Below are 22799 nucleotides of genomic sequence, written 5' to 3' on the forward strand. Positions count from 1 at the left end.
TATAGAGGGTGAGAAGTTCCAAGATCTGTAGTCAGCAAGCCAGACAACCAGGGAGCTGACGTGTAGTTCCTGTCTAAAAGCCAGCAGGCTTGAGACCCAGGAAGAGCTGATGTTTCAGTTCAAGTCCAAAGACCTGAAAAGACCAATGTCCCAACTCAAAGCAGTCAGGCAGGAGGAGTTCCCTCTTATTTGCAGGAGGATCAGCCTTTTTTTTCTATTCAATTGATTGGATGAAAGCCACCCACATTATGGAGGGCAATCTGCTTTACTCAGTCTACTGATTCAAAAGTTAATCTCATCCAGAAACGTCCTTGCAGACACGCTAAGAATAATGTTTGACCAAATATCTGGGCACCTTGCTTCTCAGTCAAGTTGACACATAAAATTAACCATCACACCATGTCAGTTTTCCATCTTGTCTGCAACCATTCCTTTAAATTGCTATATAGTGTTTCATGTGTATACACATACATATTCATGTGGTATACAATATATGTATGTATATGTATATATATATACACATATAGTTATACTTTATATAAATAAAAAATGTATTATTTTGTTTAATATTATGTTTGTGACTTTCATCTATAATGTTATATTTGCTAAGATTATGTATTCTCATTGATGTATAGTATTTCCTTGTGTGACTACATGGAAATTTATTTATTCTGTCTGCTGTTGATGGGCCTGTGGGTAGTTTCCAGTTTGGAGCTTCTCATTGATTTTGTCACCATGAACATTTAGGTTGCTTCTGATTTGTTTCTAAACAATGTTGCAAAGGCATCTTTTTGCGTGTCTCCTTGTACATATACATAAATGTTTCTCTTGAGTAGCCACAGGTCAAGAAATGTTTCATCTGGACCATGAGTGGAGAAAAAACAAAACAACCAGAAAGTTCCCTCTCCACCTATTCCCTGTTCATGGCATCTGCCATTTTCTCTCTCTTCGCCCTCACCACACTATGACTTAACCAGCTTTTGCCCTTTCCCAGAAATGTCTCACAGATTTTGTTTTACAAATTTTTATTTAAGTAAAACGTACCTACAAAAAAGTGCATACATTTTATGTGTGTAGTGCAATGAATTTCCTTAAATTAAATACACATAACCCAGATATGCAAGTAATGCAGATAAAGAGATGGAAAAGCACCAGCATCAAGAATAGAAGGATGCATTCTTGGCTATGTAATTTCAGCTTTACTGGAAACGGTCAAATTGCTCTTCAAAGTAACCATGTCATCTAACTCTCGCACCAGAAGTGAAAAAGTATACCCATTTCTTCTCGTCATTGTCAGTACTTCTGGTAGCCATACCCTAGTTTTCACTATGCCAATAGATTAAGATTCTGTCTTACTGTTGTAAGTTGCTTTTCCTTAACTTTTAATATGGTTGAGCATCTTTCATGTTTGTTTGTCAGTTAGAATATTCTTTGCTCATTTTGCTATTGGGTTGTAATCCTGTTTTGACCCTTTCCCTAGGAGCCCACAGCTCATCTGGTTTTCTGGAAAGCTCCCTCTTATTTGCTGCCCCTTCAGTATAGACTTAATATCTTCTCATCTCTAGCACACTGTACTCTTCCTGGGCTGGGTAGATTATGCTAAAGCTTTCCCAGGAAATTTCATGGGGCTACAGTCTTTTATGATCATCAGTAAACCTGCTGCCTCTTATACCAGGTGTCACTAGATGGTGGCTGTGCATATTTCGCTCACAGAGCTCTTTCAATGTAAGTGATCAGGTACTATGCTTGGTTGCAAAACAAACAGCTTACTCCTTTTGTTTTACACCTGGCCTGCTACCCTTACCCATGTTAACTTCATTCCTCGCTAGGCATTTGAGATTTGATGCCACACAGTGTGTGCTAACATAAAAGCACCACTCTCTAGGAATTTCTGAAGAGATGAGTTATCAACTCATTTCCATCAGCAGCTGTGGGATCTTGGGCAAGTCATTTCACCTCTGAGAGCCAGTCTCTTCTAGTGTAAAATGAGGGAATAAGGATAAGTTCCCTGCCTACTGCACAGAGTTATCTTGGACATGCAACGAAAGAACATCGAGGTGCTAAGAGTATTTACCAGGCACCATTCTCAGTCACATCACGAGGGATCGTGGCTTATTGACAACCACGGACACCAGGGTTTTCTGAGAGCCATACTGTGAAAACCCAGAGAAGAACCACAGGTGTGAAAGACCAATGTGCTATTTGCTCATATTTACTGAAATAATGTGCAGGTGACTAAGTAAATGGCTGGGTGAGGATTGTAAGTCAGAAGGCAACCTCAGCTGAAACAAATGTGTAATTATGATTTGATTTCAGAAGTGCAAACATGATCTGAATTAATCGACCTGCTGCTTAGTCCAAATGCCTGTATTGTTGAAACTGGAGCAGAAGTGGAGGTGCCTTCCGGAAGTTAGGAAAAGCACAACTCGCCAGAGAGGCCCATCCAAGGAGCCACGTGGCTCGCTATTGGAGGCTCCCACCCGTTCTCAGGGTGAGGCCCCGGCCCTGGGCGGGACTGTGGGTGATGAGGCTGTGCTGGCTACTGGATCGGAGCTGCCGAGGAGAGAGCAGCACGTGGATTCTCCCTGTCGTCAGGCAGAGCTCTTCAATGAGGTGGGCTCCAGGAGGGCTCTGAGCCTCTGCTCAGCCGAGCTTCAGCCAGAAGCCTTGGGAGACAGAGGAGGTACAGAGCTGCAGCTGCTGCCCAGCTCTCAGGCGGGAGCTGGACTCTTCTTCCTCAGCTGCAGGCACAGGGACAGCCAGGCTCAACTCCACGTGAGCCATGCCAGCCAACCTGACTGAGGGCAGCCCCAGTTCCAACGGGACCTCTCAGACGCTGGATTCTTCCCCAGTCCTCTGCACTGGCACAGTGACTTTCACTGAAGTGGTGGAAGGAGAGGAATGGGGCTCCTTCTACTACTCCTTTAGGGTAAGTTTCCTGCCTTCCACTCTGAACACTAATTTTAAATAATGAGACAAGTAGAATTTAAGAGACCTAAAGTATCATAGCCAATGTTGTGATGGCTGTAGTTGATTTTCTTTACTGAAAAGTGTAAAAGAAAAAAAATGATGAGCTAAAGCAATGAGTTTTTCATACTATGCAAGGACCTATATTATAGTTTATTATGAATACTGCTCTTTTTTTTTCTGCTGCTGCTGAAAATGTGTGAATCATGAGTAACATTTATGAATGGCTGATTTTTTTATTTTCCCCCTTTCCTTAGGTGAAAGCCCTTTTAATTAATCCTAGGGCTTGAAATGTCTGTTTCTTGTAGTGGTTATTGCTGTGAGGTTTGTATTAGGAACTTCAGAGATGTGGAAAGCCCACACCCCCCAGGACAGTGCCCAATGCAATGAGACCCGGCACTGAGTAAAGAAGGAAGGACCGCATTTTCTTTGTTGATCCTTCCACTGAACGTCAGTGAGAAATAGATTCTTTGGCTCTAGTTGGTGGTGCCACCGTTTGCAACAAGTTGCCTCCTAGAACAAATGAGGAAATCAGAGAGAGTGTGGTGAGTTTCACCTTCAAAGTATCCAAGGGCCACATTGAGGAAATGACCCTTATTAAGCTAATACTGTTCCCTCCTCTGCAACGAGATCATGGTCAGGAACATACTGGCATCTGGAAAACAACAGCTTCCCGCTTCTTGCATCAGAATGCTGGGGCACCAGTTTCTTTCACACGCTGCCTCGTGGTGCACTCAGTCGTTGCAATAATTCCCAGGTCTTAAACTGGTCTTTTATACCAGAAAGAAAAATACTTCCAGAAAAATTCTAACAGCTTTTTTTTTTTTAATCCTCTGGGTGTTCTTGAAATGATTTGATTTTTCCCCGACAAGGTAGAATTACTGTAATACCTGCCTCTCTCCTGGACCTTTGCTTCTTTGTGAACACTCAGAATAAAACTTTCAGCAGGGAGCTGTCCCGGGAGCCAGCCTAGCGCTCCTCAAGGACCAAGAGACAATGTAGCAAAGCAGAGCCCAAACAAGGTACTTAGGCTGGCGGCAGGGGACCCAGTCCCTGGGAACCACCTCCTAATGCATGCTGCACGCACAGCCCTGCTGCCAACTGAACCTGCAGTTTGTTGCCATTTACCATTGGCTGAATAACCCCCTCTCTGAAATCAGCCCGCAGACCCAGAGGTTCTGTCTTGGAGAAGCAGGTTTTGGGCTCCCAGGAAGCACGCGGCTCCTCTCAGTGACGCTGCCTCTGCAGCCTCTTTGATATTTATAGAACACGACAGCAAACAGAATGAAGAGAGACTGGCCATTGCAAAAGGGACAATAATCAGCAATAAGGCATTTGTTCTGAGACTCAGGCGATAATCATTCTCAGCTGAAATCTCATTTGCCATTTTTTGAATACCGCTCCTGAGGGGATGATTTGAATATTTGGACAAAGGAATCCTGGCTCACTGTCTCCTAGTGTCTGTACTCTCTCCTGGCAACATCATGTCTAGGCACTAAAGAGAATCACATCATTTGTATCTCATTCCTAGCAATATGTTTGCCATCAAACAACTGGACCACTGGACAAGAAGAGAAGCAGAAAGAGAGGAATTATGTCTGGCCAGGAGCTTAGAATATTCCGTTTCATTTTTTGAGAGACACAGTCATTGACTAAAACACAGTAAGTTATAGTTACACGGCATTCAGTGGTGGTGTTTGTGGGACCCTAGCTTAAATGTCCTAGTGTAACTTTTTTCCGTGGTCCCTTTGGGCACAAGCAATTTTGATGCACTGTTGATACAGAAATAGTCCTGATGCAAAACTCATGTTCACTGTGATCCTTTTATCGCACATACTTCTCAAGAAGAAAGTCAGAACTTTGCTTTTTTACTATCTCACAAATGTGTCCTTTTAATCCTCGTTGACTTTACCAAAAGCAGTAAAAATATCGTAAAAGTTAAAATGGTAACAGCAGTAAAAGTAGCAGAAATAATAACACAATAGCCGTACATCTCATTTGCTGTGGGCTTTCTTGGTGCCAGGAACCTTTCTAAATGACTTCTGTGAAGTATCTCATTTAATTCTCACAACAAATGGTATATCTTTCCATTTGGACTTGCCTTCCACCTTCACCTGTGTTTATCGAAATTCTGCCCATTCTTTAGGCTCCTCTTGGGTTGCTTCCTCCATGAAGCCCCCTTGACTCATCCTTCCTCTGAGTTCCAGTAGTGTCATAGGGTATACCTCTCTCCTTGCCACTTAATCCAGCTCTGTCCTCAACTGCTGTTTCAGTATGTGTCAGGTAAATGTGTAACAGTCATTAAGCTCCTTGAGTGAAAGGAATGCCTAATGTTTGTTTCATATTCTCTCCAGAAACCAGCACCATGCTAGGCATACTCAATAAACACCTACTGTGTAAATGAAGCATGGTGTTCTGTTTCTGTCAACTGCCTACGTGTTGTCAGACTGGGCAACAGAAAGCTTGCTTTCTCAGTAACAGAGGTGGAGGTCTTGTTAACCACACCTCCACGTGTCAGCCTCTGCCCTGCCTGGTCTCTACCAGCTGTAGAGGTCCTTCTTTGCAGACATATTCAGCTCATCCTTATCCCATCTCTAAGCCAACATGACCAAGGTAAGTTATAGATTCCAGTGGTGAATATGGAATGCGTTTTGGCACCAAAGACTGGTACCCAGTACCAAGTTTAGCCCTGGGGAACCCATACCCAGGGCATTGCAGCCTTACCTAGTCTCAGCTGTCTTGCTCAGTCTACATGCCCAGGCTTCTAACTTAGTTTCCTACCTGGGACTCTAGTTCTACTCTGAACCCTGAAGCTCTCTTGGCAGAAGGCAAGACATCCCTGTCTAGATCTTACTAGCCCTTCCTTCACATGATTAGAGCCTTTTCCTCCTTCCCATCTCTACCCCTAAAATCTTGCCCCTCCTACCCACTGCTCTAACCTACTCTGCCGTCCTAAGCATGTCCTTGGATACCAGCAGGGAGGTGAATGGTGAGTGCGCCACCCCCTTTATCTACCATGGGCTTCATGGGACTAACCCTGTGTGGTCCTGGGCTCAAGGTTCTCAGCTCAGGCCCTGGTTTCCTTCACAGCTTCTAATTTCTCATGCTTTCAGGGTCCCATCCAGCTCACCTCCTCAATTCCTAGCCCGCAGCACTATATGGGCTTTAAGAATCTACCAGAAGTTTTCAAGGAGAATGGGACCTGGCTCATCAGGAAGTGGATGGGGTACCTGAGTATAAACCTGTCCAAGTGGAAGACAAAGATGAAACTCTTCATAATAGCCTTTAATTTTACAGTGGAATTCACTCGCAATGTTTCCTGAATCTCTGATTCTTAATGATGAGAAAATTAATTCAAAGTAACTGGGAGGGAAATCTGTCTGTATTAGTAAATTGCCTAAATTATAAAATAATGCAAATGAACACAGTTTTATTACTCTCAGGTGAGGGGAGAAATGTGAACCAAGACTGCTAAATATTACCTATTGACAATCTTTTATTGAATCTCCTTCACTGGGTAGTTACAAATGATATGCAATTAGTCTAACTATTCTTTACATGTAAATGGTTACTTCTAAGTGCTTGAGGGTGATTGGACACAGTTGGTTCCCTTTGTTTGCACACCCTCCTGCAAGCTGTCTTACTGTTAATTTTCTTAACACACCCTTCCTCCATTAATATAACAATAGCAAATTCCAGTTTTACACATGTCCCAATTATCTCACACTAGGCTTTAGCAAGAGCTCAGTTTAAGAAGCTTAAATATACTGTGCTTGTTTTCGTTATATTTAGGTTGACAACTCGTTTCTAAGAACTCATCCTGCTTACTGAGTACAAGCATTATTACCTGCAGTGACTGTCATTTCAACTCCTCTCTGCCCACGTGTCTGCTTCCTTGAATCCTCCTCTTGTCCCATCACTCCCTTTCAGGACTTGCTTGTTTCCCTTCCTGCCTTGGACCCAGGGACAATGTCAGCGATGCCCTTCCTGGAATCCAGGAGCCCCCAGTCCCTGACCTACCAGTGTATCGCCCACAAGTTATAACAGGAGGTCGTGCAATTACATCATGCATTTTTTTGTTCTCTTCTAATTAGTTTCACTCACTATGTTCATTTTGATTTTCTACAGTTGACTACTGCAGCTGTTTGTAGGAAATTACTACTAGTTTTGCTCAGTGAAATCATTATTGAAGGTCTGCTATTTACGGCCTGTTTCTGCTATCCAGACCTGGCACTCCACTTTCCAATCCCTCACTCTGAGTAAGCTCTACTATGTCCAATTCCACTCCATGTTATTGAGAAAGGCACAAATGTTGCTGCTTCACTCCACAAGGATGTCATGCAATTCATCCTCAACTAAATTTCTCTTGGCGTTACTAATACATCTGATGACAGGAAACAATCCTAGTTAATTCAGGGTAAACTCAGTCATTGCAGAGTTTTCAGGCTATGAAGGACTTTCCCATTTTCTAACTCAGGGAAGGCATCTAAGCTGTAGGGATGGTGCCTCTAGGGTATGTTTATGTGTGTCTGGTGGGAGCGAGGGAGGAGGGCTGACATGGGGAGGAATCTGGGCAAGTGGGCATCAGCTGAGATGAGGAGTCCTGTTTGGCCTTTAAAAGTGGTCATCCCTGTTCCAGACCCTTGTCTGGATTTCCATCTGGCCCAGGTGAGGCCCGCACTGTTTTTTGCTGCAGTGTCCCTTTGTCACATTTCCTTCAGGGACACAGGTGCTCATATCTCCCTCTTTCCCTTTCTCAATCCTGACTAAATCTCTGCATCCTTACTCGGAATGAAGTTTGAGTGCTTCCCTCCCAACTCTGGGCTGTAGAAAACACAGTGGCATTGTCTGTGGTCCTCTCTCCACCCATGAGGCCATAAGAATTGTACAACTCCCCCTCATGACAGCTGGGAAAATCCCCAGGGGCTGCATTCCCTGGTTCCTATACAGTAAGTAGACCTCAGCACCCTTCTACTCCTGTGCTCCCGAACTTAGTGGGTATTGTTGCTTCCTCTTCTGTTGTGCTAACCTTTGGAGGAGGCAATACAGCATCCTCTCAGCCGCATCTAAGTTTCCTCGCATTCTGTACCACTGTTGTATCCTCTAACACTCCCATGTCCTTTCTCTGTCGCAGGGAAACTGACTATACTGTGTTCTTCCAAACTTATTATTCCAGGCTCTCGGCTCTGAATGCACAAAAGACACAACCTCTTGTAAGGAAAAAAAAATCATTTCTCTTCAAGCTATTTATGGTATCCTCCTTGAGGTATTTTGAAAGCTGGACACTGACTTGTTTCTCTGTATGTATTGATAGAGTAGGGCAGATGGAGGAAAGCTCTCTGGCTGCCTAAGCTGGGGGAGGTTTTATCAAGGAAATGGAAGGGAGCACATCCATTAATGCTTCAAAATGTCACCCTTTCAACCTTGAAATAATTTCCTGTTGATGTAGTGGTTAAGAATGTTTCGAGCCAGGCACTCAAGTGGACAAGAAAATGTAACTTTATTTTTCTGTAGCTGAACTTAGCTTCTCTCTGGACTTCTCAGTCCACCTGATTGCAGGAGAAGTAGCCTAGTAATCTCCAGGCAAACACAGGCTCTCAAACCTTCCCCATCATTTTAGTGAGGCACAGGCTCTAAAGCCACACTGCTGGGGTCAGGTCCCAGTGCCACCACTATCTAGCCATGTGACTTTGGACTGTTCACTTCTACCTGTGCCTTGGTTTCCTCATCTGACAGAGCACGCTGTTAAAAAAACAAATCCAACTGAGTAAGTTTTAAAGATCTTATTGGCTTTATTCAACAATTCATAAATGAGACAGATCCCATCTAGCAAATAGAAAGGGGTTCTGAGGAGCTGTACAAAATGAAAAACTTTTATAGGCTGAAGAGAGCGGTACAAGAAAGTTACTAGCAAAGAGCGGATTGTTTGTAGCAAGATCACTTTCCTTTAGGGGGTGGCAGGGGTCTATCAGGCAGATGACCTCACTGATGCTGATCAGATAATTCCAGGTTGATTGGTTTAAGATTCCACTCCTGGGAGAGGTCTAAACTGTAGTTAAGTTAGGTATTAAATCTTGGTTTGGTGATGTGAACTTAGCCCTATTTGGGGCCTGTTGTCTCTCTTTTTTTTTTAACAATGCTAATAATCGAACATCCTTCTGAGGGTTGTGTGACAAGTTAAGTGACTGGATGCTTGTGAGGCCTTTAAGAACAGTGAGTGGCCTAGAGTAAAGTGTTCAATAAATGTTAGCTATGATATCTCCAGGAATTAGTCGTTTCACTCGTTTCTAAAGCTCCTTACTGAGAGATGAGGAGCCACCAGTATCTATACAGAAAAAGCTTCTAAATATTCTAGGAGAGATCACTGTAGTTGAAGCTCTTCAGGACAACTTTAATATGCATTAGGTCCTCAAACAGTGGTGGTGAATTGAGCTATTTCTTTCAATTAAACCATGAAAAATGTAGAATAAGTTATTTAGAGAAGATCCTATTTCTTACTTTATCATCCTGATATAATGTCTAATTTCTATCTATGCCAGCTTAATGGCCCACTATAAGAAGGGCTATTTACAGAGCTAGGAAATGATGCTCCATCCAGAGAAAGAAAGGATGGGCTTCTACTGTGGCAAAAAGATTTTCTATACCACAAGAAGACAAAACCACCCAAGATCAAGGTCATGAAAAAGTCATCAATGAATAATCAGGGTTCTTTTTTTTTTTCCTCAAAAAATTTAGGCAGCAATACTGATGGCTGCCTAAAAATGATGGATCTCTTACACTTGTCAGCACTTTACAATTAACAACACGAATTCACATTATTTCATTTGACCTTCCAGCAGCTCTAGAGGGTTTAAAATAGCATTCTTTTTTTTCAGGAAGAGTGACCCTGAGCTAACATCTGTTGCTAATCTGCCTCTTCTTCCTTTTTCTCCCCAAAGCCCCAGTACATAGTTGTATATTCTAGTTGTAGGTCCTTCTAGTTTTTCTATGTGGGATGCCACCTCAGCATGGCTTGATGAGCGGTGAGTAGGTTCATGCCCAGGATCCGGACTTGTGAACCCCGGGCCACCGAAGCGAAGCGCGCGAACTAAACCACTGCACCACCAGGCCAGCCCCAGCATTCTTTTCTTTTAACTAGATGTGAACATGAGGTCTGAAAGAAATTAAAGCTGTGAATTTCCTAAAAAATAAAATAAGACGAAAAAAAGAAAGAAGAGAAAAAGAAAAAAGAAATATAATTCTACTGCTGATTTTAGTCAAGATAGGTTAGGCTCTGCAACAGTAAAAACTAAACCCTGAATCTCAGTGGTTTAACACATCAAAAGTTAATTTTTCTCTCATATCCTAGTTTTAAGCAAGTCAACTTGTAACTCTGCCTTCTAGACCAAGTGGTTTCCAAGGGAGTTTGCAAACCTTCTCTTATCTGCTTTGGCCTGAAATGATACATGGTTTTGACTCTGATTCCATTGGCAATTCCATTGGTTTGATCTTCACCTTCTGCACAATAAAACTCAAACTCTTGAGCCTGGCCTACTGGCCTTTCACAGTCTAACCTGACCACGCTACTCCTCTTCACATCCTATACCATGCTGGACTGAATATCTCACCATAATCTAAGGAAATAAGGTTCTGTTTACCGTTGGCAGAAATGCCTTTCTCACGCCTTTTTCTTCTGATATCACATCTAAGCTTAATTGCCCCCTTTTCTCTGAAGCCTTCAGATTTGTTTAGGAGCCCAACATCATAGCTCTCCTTGTGCTCCCAAAGCACGTCAAATCTCTGTGCAACTTGGTTCATCTCTTGACACACATGTCCATCTACACACACAAACACAGACATGCACAGATATGAACGCATACACACATGCACACAGACACACGTGTGCAGCGTGCGCATAAACACAGACGCACATACGTAGATACATACATACACACAAGGTGTCAGCATTTAGTGGCAACTCTAGATTCCACTACCCCTAGTATAGTGTCTGACACATAGCAGATAAATGGCCAATAAATATTGTGTTGAATGAAAGAGCATACCAAGAAACAAACTGTCTAACAGGTTTATCCCAAAAGTCTCAATAAATTAATGTGAACAGATTAGAGTGGAGTCTTAACCTTTATTCTATAAGCCATTGGGTTTGAATTTTAAAAGTACTGTGATTTGGGGGAATTCCTGACACCACAGCAAGCCATACTGATGGGGGAGGGTGTGTAGACAGATCTTTAGACCTGAAGCAAACAACATCCAAGGTCTGTCTCTTCTCCTTTCTGTGGTGCCAGCTTTGGTTCTGCATCTGAGGCCTGGAGACCATCGACCGCTGAGCCCCAAGACACCCCAAGGCAGGTGTTGGGAAAGGCACATGTTAACGTTCACATTCTTGCTCTCCATTTATGTGTTCTGATGCCTGGTTATAGAAGCTCAGCCACAGAGATCTTCTGCAAGTTACAGTGGGCAGAGGGCACCATCTGCGGATAGTAGGGTCTGCTCCAACGGGGTGAATGAATCCAGCCCTGTCTACTAGAATCTCAATCAGGCAGTCACATGTGATTCCTATCTGCTGCCTCTGGACACTTCAAGCAGAAAATGTGAACAGTGAGACTACAGCTGCTTTCTCTGGGTAGGACCCTATACTAGGTACTAGGGAGCCAAGGGGGACTTATCACTGTCCTAAGGGGCTGATAAACTAAAGTTTTAATTCAACAAATGTTACTAAAATGATTTCAGCCTTGAAAATTCTTAACATCTATAGATAAACAAATATTTCTCACTAATTTAATTTAAATTTTAAAATAAATTAAATATCATGTCTAAAAGTGTCAAAGTATAATAATGCAGGATACAATCTTTTAAACTATGTTCTTTTCCTCCCCATATGTTATGTTCCCCTTCACCCTACTAAGTTGAGAATCACAAATTGGCTTGACCAAGTGTTACCTTAGGCACTGGGGGTTCAGAGATGGACAAAACAGATGCTTGCCCTCAGACAGCTCTCTCTAATGCGGGAAACAGACATTTAGTCAATAATTACGATATAAATATAAGGGAAGAGGATACAGGCATTTAGATAAGGGAAGAAAAGATTGGGGAGTGGTGGCAGGCAGGGGACGTATAAGCAAACTGAAAAGAAGGATTTCTGCATAGAAAATCAAGTGGAGCTGCATAGAACACAAGTAGACTGAAGCTTCAGATTTAGGTAGATGAGTTAGAAAGACCCAATGGGCCATTAGACTTAATAATATGGATTTTTTTTCTTGTAAGCAAAAAGAAATCTTTGAAATTTTATTAGCAAAACTGTTAACAGTGAAATCTGTGATTTTAGAAATATTAATCAGACTGCAGAGTGTTGGATGGATTGGAGGGAGGAGTCATTAGGGAAGGAGAGTCAGTCATGATGACCCAATGAGAGGTGTTAATGCTCAGTTGGACAAGGATTGTCTGGGAGCAGAAAGGAAGAATCAATGGGACATCATATTGGATCATATACAGGGCTTGGGGAATCAGAGGTTGGCAGAGGCAGAGAAGGAAGATGATATGGTAGTTAAAATTGATAGGGTGATTCTAAAATGTATATGGAAAGGCAAAGGAAATTGAATAGCCACAGTAATTCTGAAAAAAGTTGGAGAACTCACACTAGCTGGTTTACAGCCTTGCTATAAAGCTACAGCGTGGTTCTGAGGAAAGGCTAGACGTCCAGAAATGGAACAGAATGAGAGTGCAGAAATAGACCCACACATATATGGCCAATTAATTTTTGACAAAAGTAAAAAGACGATTCAATGGAGAAAAGTACAAATGGTGCTGCAACAAGTGGATAACCATATGTAAAAAGTGAACCCTTACCCAGACCTTAACACCCTATAAAAATTAACCCCAAATGGATCATATACCTAAGTGTAAAACCTAAAATAAAACATCTAGAAGAAAATATAGGAGAAAATTTTTGTGACCTTGGATTAGGCAGAGATTTCTTACACACAACACTAAAGGCATAATCCATATAGGAAAATTTGACAAATTAGACTTCATTAAATTAAGAATTTCTGTAACTTGAAAGATGCTAGTAAGAGATTTAAACGGCTAATCACATACTAGGAGAAAATATCTATAAATTACATATCTAATAAGTAATTTTTATCCAGAACATATAAAAAATTTTCAAAGCTCATCAAGCAGAAAAAAAATCCCAATTAAAAAAAATAACAAAAGTTTCGTACTGACATATCACCAAAGAAGACACACAGATAGTAAATAAGCACATGAAAAGATGCTCAACATCCTTATTCATTAGGGAAATGCAAAATAAAACCACAATGAAATACCACCACACGCTTATTAGAATGTCTAAAATAAAAATATGCTGACAATGTCGAGTACTGACAAGGATGTGAAGCATCACACATTGCTGATGGCAAGGCAAAATGGTGAAGACATTTTGGAAAACTTTTTGCCATTTTCTTATGAAGTTAAGGATATATTTATTGTACAACCCAAAAATCCTATTCCTGGGTATTTACCCAAGGGAAATAAAACATATGCCTACACAAAAGCCTGTATGTCAATACTTATTCTGGCTTCATTTGAAATTGCCAAAAACTGGAAACATCTCAAACATCCAGCAGCTGGAGAATGGATAAACAAACTGTAGTACATCCATATAATGGAATGTTACTTAGCAATAAAAAGGAGTAAACTTACAGATACACAAAACAACATGGGTGAATTTCAAAAGCCTTGTGCTAAGTGAAAGGAAACCAGACTCAAAATGCTACAAACTGTAATGATTTCATTTGCATTACATTGTTGAGAAAACAAAACTCTAAGGGCAGAAAACAAATCAGTGGCTGCCATAGGCTGGGGATGGGCAAGAGCTTGACTACAATAGGGCACAAGGGAATCTTTTTGGATGATGGAACTATTCTATATCTTGATTGTAATGATGGTTACATTTATGATACTCACAGAACTGTACCTTAAAAGAGTGAATTATCCTCTGTATAAATTATACCTTAATAAAAAATTTATTATATAGAGATTTACATGGTGAATTTAAGTTTCAATAAAGTGTGCTTCATTTAAAAGTCATAAATCCCCAAGTGACAGCATAGTGAAAATATAGTTGAAGCCCAGGAGAACCTGAAATGGGATGTACATTTAGAAAATTAGTATAAAATGCAAGACGGATGAACCTCCAAAAGCAGCAAGTATGGATCAAAATGGACAGAATGATGAAGGCTGCACTTCACCCGGGTCTCTGCTCAAATGTCACCTCCTCCAGAGACTTCTTTGACTTATGTGACATTATATTATGTCTATGCATGTGTTATCTATGTCATAGTGTCCAGAAACCATGCTCCGTGAGCAGGAGCTTTGCCTTGTTTCACTGCCGTGTCTCCAGTGCAACAACCATGGCTGGCCCTGATTCGACCCTCAGAGACTCTTGAAGAGTGAAAGAACCCTATCATGGACTTAGCATTGTGCTAGGCATAAATATTGACAAAGAATTCAGGGCATAGCTCTATGAATGTTTTCCAAGGGTCCTCTTTATTCTACGTGACAAGTAGACCTCAATCTTTAGCCATTTAACATGAATCTTCACTATGTAATATTTAGTACTGGTGAGGAATAATGATAATGCTACCAAATTTTGGCAAACATCAACAGGATTGGTGAAAGGAGCCACTAGATGAGCCTGGAGAAGGGGAAGGTGTGTTCAGGAACAAGTCCTGAACAGGCTCCTGTAGATGACAGTGCTGTCTGGTTGGCTCAATAGTTAGTTGCAACCCCCTTCTCACTTTCCCAGCTAAATACTTACTCTCCTAGTCTCTCTTGCAGTTAAAGGTAGCATATTTAATTTTAGAAATTTAATTGGAAGTCTGTGAGATTTCTGATAAAGGGAAAAAGACGTGCCTGGCATTTTACTTCCTCCCTTCTTTCTGCCCTGAATTCAGACACAATGAATGGGGCTGCAGCAGCCATTTTGTGACCACAAAAGAAAAGCCAAAGCAATCTTGGTAATTTGAGGACATCAGCCACCTACCTTCAGATTTCTTATTATATGAAAAAAATAAATCTTTATTTGTTTAAGCCACTGTTAAGTGGGCTTTCTTTTACTGTTGAGCTGAACACTTTCCCAACTGATACAAAGACCAAGTGCAAAACTAAATTTTTAGAGTACTGAAGCCAAGGCCTTCTAGATGGACTGTAACTGCAGTCCCTCCAGGACCAGTTCAACTGACCCCATCTCTTATTAACAGAGTGATTAAGAATCGCCTTTCAGTGGCCGGCCCAGTGTCGCAGTGGTTAAGTGCGTGCAATCTGCTTCAGCGGCCCCTGGTTCACAGGTTCTGATCCCGGGCACGCACCAATGCACAGCTTGTCAAACCATGCTGTGGCAGCGTCCCATATAAAGTAGAGGAAGATGGGCACAGATGTTAGCCCAGGGCCAGTCTTCCTCAGCAAAAAGAGGAGAATTGGCATGGATATTAGCTCAGGGCTGATCTTCCCCACAAAAAAAAAAAAAAAAAGTGAGGGGTCCCTTGTTCAAGAAGATCCAGTGTTAAAATTCCTTCCCCACCTCATCAAAAATGTTTAGAACCCTGTCATAAATGTTTAAAACCTTACCATAAATGAGGGCAGGCATGGTGTTGTAGCGCTTGAGTTCGCACACTTGGCTTCGGCCGCCCGGGGTTCACGGGCTTGGATCCCAGGTGCGGACCTGTGCACCACTCATCAAGCCATGCTGTGGCAGCATCACACATACAAAAGAGAGGATGATGAGCACAGATGTTAGCTCAGGGCCAATCTTTCTCAACAAAAAGAGGAGGATTGTCATCAGATGTTAGCTCATGGCCAATCCTCTCCACCAAAATAAAAACAAAACACCAAAAAACCTTACTACAAATGCTTGAAGACCACCAATCAAAACCTGTCCTACCAGCATTTCCACGTGCCAGCCTGTTCTCCGTCACCTCTTAAATTTTGCCCCAAATCCTGAATTGGAGAGACAGGTCTGAGGGCACACACTCCTTGTCTCCCTGCAGATCAATCTCGCAGAATAAAAGCTGATTTCTCTTGTAAAGGCTGATGCTGTAATTAATTGGCTTGTTTATGCACAGTGGGCAGAGAACCCCAATTTTGTGCAGTAACGAGACCACAGAGAGTCAAATAGACTTTTCATGTATTCCACATTTGGGTGGTTCAGGGGCAGCTCTGCTCATATTTCTTTTCCTCTTATTATCCAGATCACAAACGGATTGAATAGACTTTTATAAACATTGATTCAGACTGGATTGTATCTTTCTGAGTAACCAAGAAAGAGAAAGTCTCTCCCTCTTCCCAAAGAAAAGGACCTTAAATTTTTCAGAATGATTCTCTACATTCCGGATAATGACAATGCTATTCACATGTAATTTTATGGAAAAATACTAAAAGCACTTTAAAAACATTAGCTCAAAAATCTACCCAAAACAGTAGCTCATTTTTTCCTGACCGCTCAATAAGAGGATTTTTTATTCTCCTCCTAAAGCATATAGAATCACATTCTTTTCTGACAGTTTAAAACAAACAAGAAAATTGTGTGACATGGCCTCTGGATCCTGAAGCCAGTTCTATATTGTGTGACCCTGACCACATCACAGGGCTCCTCTGGCCCCAGGCAGCTCTGCTGTGAGAGCAGAACAATGACAACTCCCCTGCAGGATGGTGAAGTAGGGAAGGAGCCAATTGCCACGAGGGAGGTGAAGTTTTGGGGGAGAGAAGGAGGGAAGTAGTCACAGAGGAGTTCTACTCACTAGTTACCTGTGAGGATCCCCCCAAGCCCAGAGGGGTGGAGAGGTGAGGGAGGGCTGATGCCCTTCCCCTTAGAGACCAGCCTCCTAGACTCTCCACCCACCCAGATACTTCACCCTCCCAGACTCTCCAGCCACCCAGATACTTCATCTTCCCGCACTCTCCAGCCACACAGACTATTCCCCTATTGCCAAAGTTAAATAAAGCAGAAACTTCCTGGGACTCCCTCCTTTTGAGTTCCATTTTTGGAAGGAAAGAGACTTCTACAGAGAGCAGTAGGTGGTTAGAGAGGAATAAGAAGCAAGTAGAACCATGACAGGATTCACAAGAACCCAGATTAAGCTTTCCCCACCTCTCACAATCCACTCCTTTCCCTTCCCAGCCTCCTCTGCCTGCCCTCAGCCCCACCAGGGCATTCAGCTTGGACCTTGAACACTCTGCTTAAAAAAGTTTTTTCTTGGGGCCGGCCCAGTGGCACAAGCAGTTAGGTGCACGCGCTCCGCTGCAGCAGCCCGGGGTTCGCCGGTTCAGATCCTGGGCGTGCACTGCCGCACGGCTTGTCAAGCCATGCTGTGGCGGCATCCCATATAAAGTGGAGGAAGATGGGCACGGATGTTAGCCCAGGGCCAGTCTTCCTCAGAAAAAGGAGGAGGATTGGCATCAGATGTTAGCTCAGGGCTGATCTTCCTTACAAAAAAAAATAAAAAAAGTTTTTTCTTCCACCTCTTTTCCCTAGTTCTCCTTTCATCTCAAAACTTTTTTCTTCAATAGGCAAATTCCAGGGGGCCAGCCCTGTGGTGTAATGGTTCAAGTTCAGCGCAATCTCCTTCAGTGGCCTGGGTTCGCAGGTTTGGATCCCAGGCATGAACCTACACCACTCATCAGCCATGCTGTGGTGGCAACCCACATACAAAACAGAAGAAGATTGGCACAGATGTTAGCTCAGGGCTAATCTTCCTCAAACAAAAAAAGAGGAATTTGGCAACAGATGTTAGCTCAGGGCCCGTCTTCTTCAGCAAAAAAAAAAAAGCAAATTCCAAGTATTAGTATAAAAGCCATTCTGAGTAAATGAATTCCTTCCTTCAGGTGTCTCTCCCCACATCTCCCTTACACACCCATGGCTATTTGCATTTTAAAGAGGACTTTGCTTAATGTAAATAAACCCCTATTCTCCTGAGCTCCCTGGGCCTGAGACGGTGAAGAAGGTCATACAGGGTCTAGAGGATTGTTGGAGTTCCTTGAAGAAGCCACAGCAACAGGGAAGAGAGTGCCCCTTAATTCCTCTTCTTCCAGCTCCTGAAATCTCTTTACATTGCTCCTCCGCTGGGCTGGAGCTGTGATTCACCCAGGCCTGCAGTGTTCCAGGCTCCGCATGGGATGAGAGATCGCCCCACAGCACTCAGAACTCCACTCACATACAGATATTGAACAGAAGTGTTTGCTCAAGCACCCTTATTCACAACTCATAATTTAATAAAAAATGAAAGAGAATATTGTTAGTGCCCAAATGCAAGTTTCTTTTCTTTCATCTAGTACTGGGGACTATTGCCCTTGGCAACACAGAGTGATCTAAGCAAATAGAAGATATTCTTTTGATTAAGAATAAATTTGATTCCCTTTCCAATGCATTTAGTCCCTTTCGAGGTTTTTTTCTTTTTTTTTTTTCTTTTTTTGGCCTAGGTTGTGATAAAAATGCAAAAGGTATTCAAGAATACACAAACTGTTAGCCCAAAATAAAACGTAGAATAATTTATCAAATGCTGACTCTACCAAGCACTTAGTCTTTTCCATTGATTATTTTATTTACTCCTTCATTACTCAGGTTAAACTAGCTTATGCTGTTGTAATAAATAACCAGGTATTATCAGAGAGTTAACACTATGTTTATTTCCTGCTCTTGCCTGATGATTATGATAAATAAATGGCAAGCAATAGGATATACTGGAGTATATGAGGAAGCCATTTTATGTAAAACTAAATTGTCCTGACCGTGTTTTTCCAAAAAGGACTGATGTGGCCTTTGAACATTCATTGTACATCTGCTTTAAGCATTTACCGTGTCCCAAAGACAAGAACAAATGCCCTTAAGATAAGGATGCAACTTCCCCCACATTGGCATTTCCTTAAGGATAAGCATTTCTCGCTAGGCTGGGATTTGATTGCTGCGCTCATCCTGTGACCACCCAACTCGAGACAGCAGACCTGCTACCTGCTGTGTCCATCAATTGCTGTGCCAACAGGGCAATCTTGTGACTATTGTAAAAGGGACATTCCAGAGTATGTGATACATGCTCTTTGATCATATATAACCACTCTGTACACCCCACTTCTTTGGAGTGTTCCATTCCTTTGTGAAAGGACTATCCCGGGCTATATGGTCCTCAAATTTGGCTCATAATAAAGTCACCCCAATTTTGATTTATAGATTGGTTGTGGATTATTTGCATCGACACTTATTACAGGTTAACAAGGGGCCTCTGCATATTGTAGTCACTCAGTGACCCAGGCTGATCAAAGCTCCATCTCAACACGGGCTTCCATAATACCAGAGTCAGAAGACAGACAGACAGAGAGAATACTGAACTCTGCACTGGCTCTTATAGCTTCTGCCCAGAAATGACACATATCACTTCTGCTGTCAATGTATTGGCCAAGATAAGTTCACGGTCAGATCTGCTCTCAATGGAGCAGAGAAATATAATCCTCCCTCTGAGAAAGATATGGGATATTGGTGATCAGCACAGCCCACTGTAACTCCTACAACTCTGAAACAGACATTATCCTGATTTATAGAGAAAAGTGAGGCTCGGAGAAGATAAGTTCACACAAGTAGTTAATAGTCCAAAAATTTGAACCCAGATCTGGTTCCAAAGCATGTGCTCTTTCCATCATATTGTAACTTCCCGAAGGATGTTCCCCAGAACTCTAATTATGTGAGTTGTTAAGCAAATAAAAGGGGACTGTGGCCAAAAATTTTGGGAAATAGCACATATCATCATATGCTTAGAAGATGTATTAGCCTGTTTAAGTCTCTGAGAAGTCTTACAGAAAAGAAACCTGTTTAATTCTGTTTAACCTGCATTTCCCAAATTTATTGGACCATAGGACATTACTTTGTTACCTCTAATGATACTCCCTGGAGACAATGGTCCCTGGAACACACCTCAGAAAACGCTCTGCCATGTCATGTTCTATCCCTAAGGGACCTGTGGAATAACCTAACAGAGCCACCTCTGGACAGATGAGGCCCAGAGAGGTAAAGTGATCTTCCTAAGGTCACACAGTCAGTAAATGGTAGAGTCAGAACAAGAATTGTAGTCTCTAGATTCCTGAGTCGATCTCCTGATCAGCTTGTTGAGAGGATCATGAAAATATAAGGGTACTTTAGAACTGGAAAGCACTAGTCAAATTTCAGATAGCATTAATTCTCAATGCTAAGCATTTCTGAAATATATAAAATATTTGAATAAATGAAAAAGACATGTGGTGCTCCAGGATAGGAAGATTAAATTTTCTGAAGATGTCAATTCTCCCCAAATTACCTTGTAATATTTAAAACAATTTTAGTCAAAACTTCAATGTGACTTTTAATTTGACAAAATAATTCAAAAGCTCATTGAAAAAAAACCAGATGAGAACAGCTAAGAGATTTGAATATAAATGCTAATGAAGAGAGATTTTTCCCTATCAGTTATTAATAAATATAAATCTACATTAAGCAAAACATTTTATAATTATCACAATAATTTACAGACCAATAATAACAAATAATTAGCTCTGAAAATAAAATCCTAGTACATATATGAACTTAATACTACAAAGAAACTGTAAAAGTTAGTGAGAAGGAGGGCCAGCCCCATGGCGTAGTGGTTAAGCATGCACACTCCGCTGCTGGCAGGCCAGGTTTGGATCCCGGGCGCACACCGACACACCGCTGTCAAGCCATGCTGTGGTGGTGTCCCATATAAAGTGGAGGAAGATGGGCACAGATGTTAGCCCAGGGCCGGTCTTCCTCAGCAAAAAGAGGAGGATTGCCATTGGATGTTACCTCAGGGCTGATCTTCCTCATACACACACACAAAAAAATTAGTAAGAAGGAATGAATGTTTTGGTAGTGAAAGTAGTGGGTGAGGGACCGGCCTGGTGGTATAGTAGTTAAGTTCACACACTCTGCTTCAGTGGCCTGGGGTTCTCAGGTTCAGATCCCAGGTGTGGACCTGCACACCACTTATCAAGCCATGCTGTGGTGGCGTCCCACACACAAAATGGAGGAGGATGGGCACAGATGTTAGCTCAGGGCCAATCTTCCTCAGCAAAAACAGGAGGATTGGCAATGGATGTTAGCTCAGAGCTAGTCTTCCTTACAAAAAAAAAACTTGTCGGTGAATGGATGATGATTCTTACCTCATGTAAAGTTATAAGATCAATTTCAGTTGGATTTTGGAACTAAGTTTTTGCAAAATAGCTAAGAAGAAAGTATAATCATCAGACTAACTTTGGGATGTGCAAGGACTTTCTAAGCCTAAAAATAAAAATTTAAAGCAAAACAAAAAACTGAGAAAATTATTTTCAATAAAAGTAAATATAAAGTAAATATATGTAATATTATACCTGATAATATTATATATAATAATTATATGACAAATATAACATGATGAAAGTCCTTAATATATAAAGAGCTCTTAGATGAAAAAAAGATATTTCTAACAGAAAAAAATAGGCAAAGGAAACAAAAAGAATTTTAGATTAAACGCAGAGTTAAAAGAATGTATAAAATATGCTGTTTGCTGGTGGTCTGAACACTACACACTTAACAATGAAACATAATATGAGACATATCAAATTGGTAAAGATTAAAGAAAAATGTTACATAACGCATGTGATAGTTTTGTAAAACTGTTGGAGGGAGAGTAAGTCAGGGCAACTAACCCAACTTTTCTGGAGAGCGATTTGGTAATATATAGCAAGCCTAAACAATGTTTTTGCACTTTCACTTGGTAATTCTACTTGCAGGATTGAGCTGTAAGAATTCTAAAGAAATATTCAAAGAAATTTTAGACACGGTCTTATGCATTAGGTTGTTTTGTTCAGTATGTATCAGACAGTAGAAGAGTAAAATTGTGATGGAACCATAGGATGGAATATTAAGGAATATTATGAACCTATAACAGCATTGATCCTTGTTCAATACTGAAGGTTTTTTTTAAAGGTTTTGTGTATATGCACTATATGTACAATAAACTGTACATATAGTATATTCCAAGTTTTATAAGCTACATAGATATATACCCAGAAAATACAGAAAAGAATATACCAAAATGAGAAAGTGAGAAATTCTCTCTGTGGAAGGTGGATTTTTGTCTTTGTGCTTTTTTTTATATTTTACTAAATTTTTGGCAATGAGTACATATTACTTTTATTATCAGAAACATGTAATAATAATCATGTAAAATGCACCATGCAGCCTCTCAAATATATTTTGCACATTGTATTTCCATGAAAGCAAATGAAAGGATCAATTTCCTCTGCAGAAAAACCTTAAAGGATGTTCTGAAAAGCATCCAAAAGCAGGCACCTTTGTGATAGCAGGCCAATGGAGGGAGAGCAGGCTCCAGATAACGAACTGGCCCCTGAGGATCACACGTGGAAGGGTCTCGGGAGCCGCCAGTGTCCCTCTAGTAATGAACTATGTGGGTGGGAGAGGAATGTGATCTTTACATAATTAAGATTAGGCGCTTTCAGAGCCACAGCAGAATTCAGGCATTTAGTGGGGGCAATGCGATGATTCTCCCATTTCATTTTTTTCTCCCCTCTCTCGTATCGCTCTCCTTATAATTGTTTTACCACTCCAACCCCTAGTTGAGATCTTGATAGTGATTTCTGGATTAGGCACGCAATCTGTGAATTATCTATTCCTTTGAAAATCCATTTTTCCAATCTCATGTTATTTTTCTATTATCATTGGGATGGGCTGAACCACGAAGCATGCTTGGACTTCCAGGTCAAGTGGAAAATAGTAGGAAGGTGGATTAGAGAGA

The 22799-nt window shown here is 41.4% G+C and overlaps 1 protein-coding gene across 2 annotated transcripts in view; it reads left to right on the forward strand.

Moving 5' to 3' along the window:
* The first annotated feature begins 2782 nt into the window (after window positions 1-2782).
* NPSR1 (neuropeptide S receptor 1) overlaps window positions 2783-22799 on the forward strand; it is a 156001-nt gene continuing 135984 nt past the window's right edge. For both annotated transcript variants that reach the window (XM_004418834.2, XM_014784483.2), the window contains exon 1: window positions 2783-2929. In XM_004418834.2, coding sequence (XP_004418891.2) covers window positions 2783-2929 — 147 coding nt within the window. The remainder of the gene's footprint in view (window positions 2930-22799) is intronic.

This window comes from Ceratotherium simum, chromosome 1 (genome assembly GCF_057802395.1).
Source record: "Ceratotherium simum simum isolate JZ-2026a chromosome 1, ASM5780239v1, whole genome shotgun sequence".
Lineage (NCBI taxonomy): Eukaryota > Metazoa > Chordata > Mammalia > Perissodactyla > Rhinocerotidae > Ceratotherium > Ceratotherium simum.